The 8,530-nt window shown below is 37.2% G+C and overlaps 1 protein-coding gene across 1 annotated transcript; it reads right to left on the bottom strand.

Annotated features, from left to right (window-relative positions):
- Positions 1-270: 270 nt before the first annotated feature.
- On the bottom strand, positions 271-6,821 carry drg1 (developmentally regulated GTP binding protein 1). The gene is made up of 9 exons (XM_056404480.1): positions 6,652-6,821; positions 5,077-5,200; positions 4,786-4,961; positions 4,613-4,682; positions 3,922-4,091; positions 3,119-3,249; positions 1,689-1,856; positions 1,416-1,538; positions 271-632 (listed from the first exon to the last, which is right to left on the bottom strand). The coding sequence occupies exons 1-9, from the start codon at positions 6,688-6,690 to the stop codon at positions 533-535; spliced, it is 1,101 nt and encodes a 366-aa protein (XP_056260455.1). The 5' UTR covers positions 6,691-6,821; the 3' UTR covers positions 271-532.
- Positions 6,822-8,530: the final 1,709 nt, after the last annotated feature.

Here is an 8,530-nt window from a genome sequence, read left to right as displayed (position 1 = left end):
ACGCTGTTGCTTAGTACTGCTGTGTTTCTGAGGGAGACCATGTAACTGTGAGGAGATTCAATGATGAAACATTTCTATGTCGCTTTAGTGGCAGATTGCATGTAGCACATGAAATCATATTGATTTAAATATAGAAGTGTGCCTGGATATACTTGCTATTGAATACATGCTAACTTTCATATGGACGGATCAAATAAATCTATTAAAAGCTGGAAAAAAAAAACAAAAAAAACCGACAACAATAAAAGAAAAGGTAAGAATGAAGCAAGACTGCTTTATCTTTTTATTGTGCAGATTTTTTAGATTTTAATGCAATGCCTTAACCAATATTCAATATGAACTATTCATGGTGCTAAGTACTGTAGGTTCTTTTAAATGTGACACTTAAATTCATTTCACCGTTTTTAAGTTAGAGCAAAAAAACTGGGAACCAAATTACACAGATGCTGCGATGGATATGTTTGTCGATTTACTGAGCAACTGTACAGAACACCTTGTGATACGCAGGTCATGCAGTGAATTCAGACTCCTTTTACTTTTTCACCAGCTGGATAACGTCTTCATCCTCCATCACATGGTCCTTGCCCACCTTTTGAGGGTTGTGTTTCACAGATGATCCCCACACGAGAGCACTGAAAGAGAGAGAGTTTAAAAATGACCAAAAGTATCGTGCATGATCAATCTCTTCAAGGCAATAAACAGGATGCATGTTTCATTTTTACACCATCTTAAAGAACAAAAACAAAGAGATGACGCAGCTCATCATGCATCTTAATTACACCAGAAAATAGATAATGAAGATCAATTTATTCTTTCTTTGCTACAATGGTTCTGCACCATAAAGTAACCTACAGGCTACAATGACAGTTAATCCTTTAGTTACAAAGGCTCTAATCGCATGTGTCACTGTCTGACCCATTCATTCCCTGGAGGAAGGGTAATGCCTAGCAGCACTAACATATTGACTGATTGACGATCTTGGCTCTCCCATTTGTAGATGGTGGTGCAACACATCATCTCAGATCCTAATCCAAACCCTCCAATTAATGCTTATCTGGCGCATCTCGCCATAAAGAGGGCAATGGCTGTGATTAAAGTGACTGTGTTGTTTTAAACCATTTGATGAACACTTGGCATGTAACCATGGATTTTACTAATCCGCATTTTTTTTTTTTTTTTCAAACAATGGATTAATTTCTCAAACTATGTGTATGCATAGGCGTTTCATTTCTAACGAAATGTACAGTTCTGATGTACTGAATATACTGGGACAAACCTATGGTCAACTGTTCGGATGTTAGAGACATAATGAGGGTAGTGTTCAGGATTGTGCAAATGATACACTCTGTGCTGCTGCTCAGAGGCAAAGTTCCCTTTAAGACTTAAAAAAATGAAGCCAAGTCTACAGTACTCACTACTTGAATTCTTTGATGAGGTTTTTGTGAATCTTTAAGCAGAAATCCTCGACTGCAGTTCGTCCGTCAGGGAGTACAACAGGAGATGTGTAATCAGGAAGCTGGCCTTTGGGTTTGGTGTAGCTGCAAATGGAAGAATCATCTCAATCAAATTTTTTTTTTAGTCCGAACAAACAAAAATGGAAATTTTTACAGAGTCACCCTGTTCTGCAGCATTTCAACCCCCAACTGTTCTTCACCTCCCCTTGTATTGAATGGATAAACAAATCTTACATGCGCACAAGCTGTAGGTAGTCCCACATCCTCTCCAGCAGGTCATCGAAGTTCCAGCGGTGGTGGGCTGAGATGGGAACCGTGTGGGGCACCTTGTAGATGATGTCAAGCTCCTCGATGGAGATCTGATCGATTTTGTTGAGCACATATATGCATGGGATGTAGACCCTGTTGTGACAAAAGACTGTAAGTGGCTGCTGTCCATGAAATGACACAATCAGCAGCTGTCAGTCTGAAATGAATTCATACATTTGTTTTCTTGTTTTTTTTTTTTTTTTTCTGTTAAATGTTAAAACTGACTTGGAAAAAAAAAAATTAACAACAATTTCCATCTGATTTTCACCCTTTTACTGCTTTTATTGGTTGCCTCTGTTATACTTCAGGTAAGATGATTTTGGTTCAAGTTGTCAGATGCAACTATATACCAAATGTAATTTTTCCTAACATATTAAACAATCATGGCAGACAGGGTTAAACCAAACATTTAAATTCAACTATTTAGGATATGATATAGAAAGGCTATAACTGATTCATATGTAGTGCTGTGAATGCTCTCCAAAATTATGTTAATACAGTTTTATGTGAACAAATATGCTGTATTAGTATTGATACAATTAATATAAAACTGAATGTTTTGTGTCTTAACAGGAAGTTTGGTGGGTGTTTTATTTCACAAACCAAACACTGAGTTGTACTTACGCTGGTTTTTCTTCCTCTTTTTGTTCTTGACTTTTCTGCTTGAAAAGTTCACGTTCTTTGCTCTGTTTACTTTATTTTTGCTCTGTATCTGCTATATATGTTCAGTTACTTTAAACAAGTGTAAAAGGAATGTATTGATATTTTTACATTTTAATCATCTGTTAATTGTAAATTAAGTTTGTCGAAGCATGTGCGTACAGGCTGAATGATTGCTTTGCTTCTAAATAATAGAATCTTTTCGTTACAATCTGTTCCCTGGGAAGGAAGACAGCACTTATGAGAGACCTTAATGCTTTTTTTCTCTGCAATTGCCAGGAGGTTATAGTGTTGCCATCTCTGGTGTCTTGCAATAAAATGTTGAAAGACAGTCCCAGGAAGTGTGATCCTTGTCCAACATACAGCACAACGCAGGGTTGAACCCACAATAAACCCTCAACCCACATATCCTACATTTGAATGCATTTGAGTTATTTTATTCAATTACGCTGAGGAATGGTAATACTATAGGTTACTTGGTAAGAGATGACACAGCTTAACTAGAGATTACACACATATCTGAAAAAAATGGTCTGAAAAAACACATGTGGTTGGAACTCCGTGTGGCACATAAAATGCATTTTCAAATTTATCTGCATTGGTATAGTGGGAACTGAAATAGGATTTTAGACTCCAACAGGCCACACCCACTGAGGATGACTAAGGAGGCCCATTCTGGCACTTCAGCAGCTTACCGATTTCCCTCCACCACATCAATGAGGTCATCAGCGGTGGAGTCGCTGCGCAGAGTGATGTCGGCGTTGTGGATCTTGTACTCTGCCAGGATACTCTTCACCGTTTCAGCATCCAGCTCAGTTTGTGCACACTAAAGAGAGAGAGATAAAGTGGAGGACAGGCACGATGTTAATCAACATTAGAGAGCGAGAGGGTGAAAACAGAAATATTTTATATATATTAAGCACATCCGGCACTGGATATTTTTCACATTGCACTAGTAACATCATGCTTCTAATACACCATCATGGACAGACATGTGCAGAAATGAAGTGTAATCTCCTGCATGTCCACCTGAGGGCAGCATTGCTGTTTCAGTGTTCGTTACAAGGGTGATGAGAACTAACCATATGTTAGGCTAAATGTGTTTTCCACATTTAATTCTGCAGATAATTTCAAACCTTTAAATAAGTTTTTTGTATCCACTACTGATCAAAGGTGTTTGTTTAAATTAATGGGATGCCAGAAAAATATCCATCATCAAAATGAACTGCCAGTCAATTAGATACTGCTGACAACTGAAATCCTGCATGTCAAATTGACAGCAGTATCACACATTCTGATAATCTCACTTTTCCAGCTCATTAGTTGGTTGAATGACAAGTAGATAACCAGCATTTTATAACACGGTCACACATCTCACCACTAAAATCCACTAAGAACTCCTATCAGCATTACATTATTAATTTCAGTGACATTTTAAGATGTTGTGAGAAGTTTGCATCTCTTCATTTAAATTGCTGTTGTGCTGTGTGGGACATACTGTAGCTGTGAAGTTGATTCCTCCTTTGTCCTTCTTCTTGAACCCGATGTTGGGTGGTTGCTTATTAAGTCGGATGCCAAAGCCCTCCAGCTCATGCTCTATTAGCTTCTTATGAACAAGAGGCTTCAACACATCAAGCACTATGAGGATTAGGTTGCAAGTTCGAGCCACTAAAACAGAAAGGAGCAAGAAAACAATAGAGTGGATTATGGAGTACATCACTTCTGTAGTGTATATGTTATGAATCTGCATCCATTTCATAAATCTTGTGAGGTTTCACATTTTCCTGCAACTAGTGGACCCTAAAAAATGTTCAAATGCTGCTGTCTGTCTGTAACAGTGTAAATTGTTTGCTAAAACATTAGCTCAAAGTTTTGTGGAAGCAAGTTTGTTCGTGTTTCAGCCTCTATAGTCACCAAAAACCCTATGGGCATTATTTCATCTGATTAAACCATTTCACTCTTTATTAAATTTCATCATGCTGCTTAGATGCCAAGAGAAGCACATAACAGCACAAAACTAAAGTGAAGTATCTCATTAAATGCAATGACTGGAGACGCATTCCAGATTGGCATTAATATGAGCAGGGGGGGGAATTAATTACACTGTCATTATTCTTTGTTTCATAATTCTATTTTCCAGGAAAAACCTGTATCAGTCTCAGCAGAAACCTCATTGATCACATCTTTACCTGCGATGACCTGTCTGCCTCTCCCCTTGCCATCCTTGGCCCCCTCAATGATTCCTGGGAGATCCAGGAGCTTAAAAGGAAGAAGAAAAGAACGGAAAATAATCAATGTGATGATAAAAATACTAAACCAAAGACACTTTTACGTGCACTGAACAAATAAGAAACTCTTGTACCTGAATTTTGGCACCTTTGTAGCGAATGACTCCAGGTACCGTCGTTAGGGTGGTGAACTCGTAGGCGGCAACCTCAGAGTACACACCTGCAAGATTACTTAGCAGTGTAGACTTTCCTACTGAGGGAAAACCAACGAAGCCAACACGAGCATCACCGGTTTTTGCTACATCGAAACCTAAAATGCAAAAAAAAAAAATCAGAAACTTTTATCAAACCACATATAGGCATGTTTATGCTACACTTAGGTAAGAGTAATGAGTGAACTAAGCATTTAAAAACCGTGATCTTACCTTCTCCTGTTCCACCACCACTGCCTCCTTTTGGTGTGATGAGTTCCCTCCTCAGTTTGGCAAGACGTGCTTTGAGCAGACCCAAGTGGTGAGCTGTGGCCTTGTTCCTCTGTGTCCTGGCCATCTACAATTAACAGTAACAACACCAGCATTAGGTCTCAAACCTGTTCATAGCATCACAATTTTTAGTTTACAGTCTGCAGTCAAGTATAATTAAAAGACTGTCAGTGTATCCAGGGTGTTTTCCATGACTTCTGCCCATTGCACGCTAGGACAGGCTTATACCCACCATGACTTTGAATCAGGATGAGTGAGTATAAAGAATGGTGTATTCTTTATTGCAAAAAAAACCCATTATAATAAGGTGACTAATAATTATATTTAATCTGCTGATTATTTTCATAATTAATCAGTTTATCATTTGGTCTATAGGGTATCAGAATATATTGAAATATCTAAATATCTCACATTTACAATTCCTAAAAGCCCAGTGTGACATCTCAAAATGTTTGACCAACAGTCCAAAACAAAAGCCATTCAGTTTACTGTCACATAAGATAGAAAAAGGAGTGTATGTAAGATGTTATTTGCTTGAAAAATGACTTAATGGTCAAAGTAATTGATTCATTTTCAGTCAATCAACAAACTGTTTCACCTGAAACATAGTGTTTCATACACTTGCATCCACAAAACTGCCTCCTTAAAAAAATCACATGCTGTCCTAAGTTTTCTTATTGTTACTAAAACTCACAAAAGAAGACGTGGCATGCTATAATGACATGACATGTACTGATTATTGAATCGCATTTGAAAATAACAGTAAAGATGTCAGTATTGAATAACACTGAGGACTGTCACAAGGAGCTCTGCTGGGTTTTATTCGTCCTCAAATCTAGGGTTGATTAACTGAGGTAAATAATGACTTGTGTTGAAACTGATTAGGAGTATTTTCCTTTAACTGTCCTCTCGGTTTCAGAAGTTATCTTGTGAAGAATTATTGCAAACCCTAAAAGGGTGATAGTTAAGTTCATACTCGGTCCTGTACTATCTCTGCTCAAGTGTCTAAAATAATCTAAATTATAAGGCTACTTTTTCCTCTCTAACTAAGCACTTTACACTGCATTTTCATTTTCAAATGTCCCTTTCTCAGATATCATCTTTGTAGCCCCTAGCACGCACTGACTAATAGCTACCAAATAAAGATGTTGTCTCTTTCATATTCCACAAATTTTGGTCTCAGTTTTGATGGTTTGTGGGCTATGGGAAACAGATGTATACGCGCTTTCTAACGTTGGCTTGGTTGCCAGCCTATCAAACAATATCTATGCTAAACACCCGGAGGTTAGCAACATCCTCTAGCTTAACTAATTTGATTCATAATATAGCAACAAATTGAATGAGCATTTTTCGATAAACGTTGAAACTTGTTAAAGAACTGTAGACGTAAAATGATGTGTATAATGTGAGGCCCAGCTGTGGGTGCTAGGCTAATTATTTGCTAACGTTAACAGCTAGCCGTTAGCTAAAACGTGACAGATTCATTGGGTTACCTTGCTATCTACTTCTTTGCCTTACCTCATTTTCAATCTCTGCTATTTTGGCGAGTATACTCATGGTGACGGCGATTCTTTAGTACAATCAACGCTACGAAACAAGTTGGAAAGATTTTACATGGGAGTTGGCAAAGTTAGATTTTGTTTAGCATGCACACAGGTCTACACCACGCAAGTGCCACTGTGCGCTGCTTCGCGGGTAATCTCGCGAGGACATGATGATACTGCAGCGCACAATGCCCTGTGTGCTGACTCGCAGGACTTAAAGGCATCAGCCTGAACACAAAAAAATCATATAATCAGTTGGTTTATCCAACTTTTAGTTTGGTTGGATACGGCTGGATTGTATTGCATTATATTGATTACATATTTTGCACACTTCTTTTACATCAATGAAGGTCAGAGGTGGAAAGTAACAAAGTACATTTACTTGCAAAAAAGAAATATTGTACGTCTTACTCCACAACATTTATTTGACAGCCACAATCACTAGTTTTTTTATGTTTAAATTAGGAATTCACTTGAAAACATAAGCAAGTTTAATTGTGCGTTGTTAAAGGTTGAACCAATGGCTCCCAACCTTTTTTGGCTTGCAGCTATACAAAAGAGCACACCTCAGAATTTAGATGTCTTTGAATTGTTAACTGTTGTGAAGAAAGAAACATGTCCACTCTGAACTTTTCCAACAGTTTCATTTGAATAACTGTTTGACTTCCAAGAACTTTCCTACCCCATCATTCAAGATTCAATAATTAATTACCATTACAATGAAACATAGATTGACATTTGTCTTGGTGTGTGATCCAGAAAGACAAATACACTGTTGCTCATAAAGTTGGAATAAAATATCTTTTTCCTCTTTCCATGAAATGATTGTGACAATGTGATTTATTCTTGACAGATAAAGTGTATATCTTCTCAAAACTTTAGTAGTCAATCTCTTCCAAAGTGATTACTGATGCATTTAAATAGGAATAAACAGAGGATTGTGTCTGAAAACAAAATTATTCCAACTTTATGGGCAACAGTGTATAATAGTAATCATCTCATAAACCCACAGATTTATCATGTGATCCTTTGGAGGGGCCTGACCACCACTGGACTACACTACTGTGGTGTAACACTAAAATGCCTAAAATGCATTGGTAACAGCATTATAATGTCATATAAAGAGATATATTTATACAAATATGTCCCATTATAAGAATGTTATCAAAGGATAAGCAACATTTTATTTCTGCAGCTGGTCTAGTTACAGCTAAAGTCACAGGGACCATTCTTCTGCAAGTATTTTTACTTTTGATACTTGTATTTTTGCTGATGGTGCTTCTGTACATTTACATAAGTAGGTTTTTCAATGCACAACTTTTACTTCTTTTGGAGAATTAATTAATAATGTTGTGGAGGTATATAACTAGAACACTTAATCTACTACTAATGAGGGTTGACTAAACATTAATAACACCTCTCAGTATAATGCATTACAATTGAACAGCACCACAATTACAGTTTCTATCACATTGAATCAACACCTGGCTAAAACAATCTCTGAACATTATAACCTTAATGAAGGATGATTTATTGGAGGGCTGTTTTAGCCAGGTGTGCCTACAGTAAACTGGCAAATGAGTCTAGATGTCATATGGTACATGGTCAGCCATTTACAGCCTACATCAGAATGCCTTAAAGTTACTGTTTGGGGCAAAATTTGCCCTGAAGATACATATTAGAGGAGCATTCTTTTAATTTGACTCCATTCAGTGGTTGATCAGTGAGAAATCAAAAGAAGTTACCACATTAAATTAACTCAATTAAATCTGAAAGTGATTTGGACCACAAATTATAGTTATATGTTGATGTAACTGTTTATGCAGGAACACACAAACACACACATTTTAACT

This window comes from Seriola aureovittata, chromosome 18 (genome assembly GCF_021018895.1).
Source record: "Seriola aureovittata isolate HTS-2021-v1 ecotype China chromosome 18, ASM2101889v1, whole genome shotgun sequence".
Taxonomy (NCBI): Eukaryota; Metazoa; Chordata; class Actinopteri; order Carangiformes; family Carangidae; genus Seriola; species Seriola aureovittata.
The sequence above is the reverse complement of the archived record's forward strand: the minus strand, read 5'-3'. Positions and strand labels throughout refer to the sequence as shown.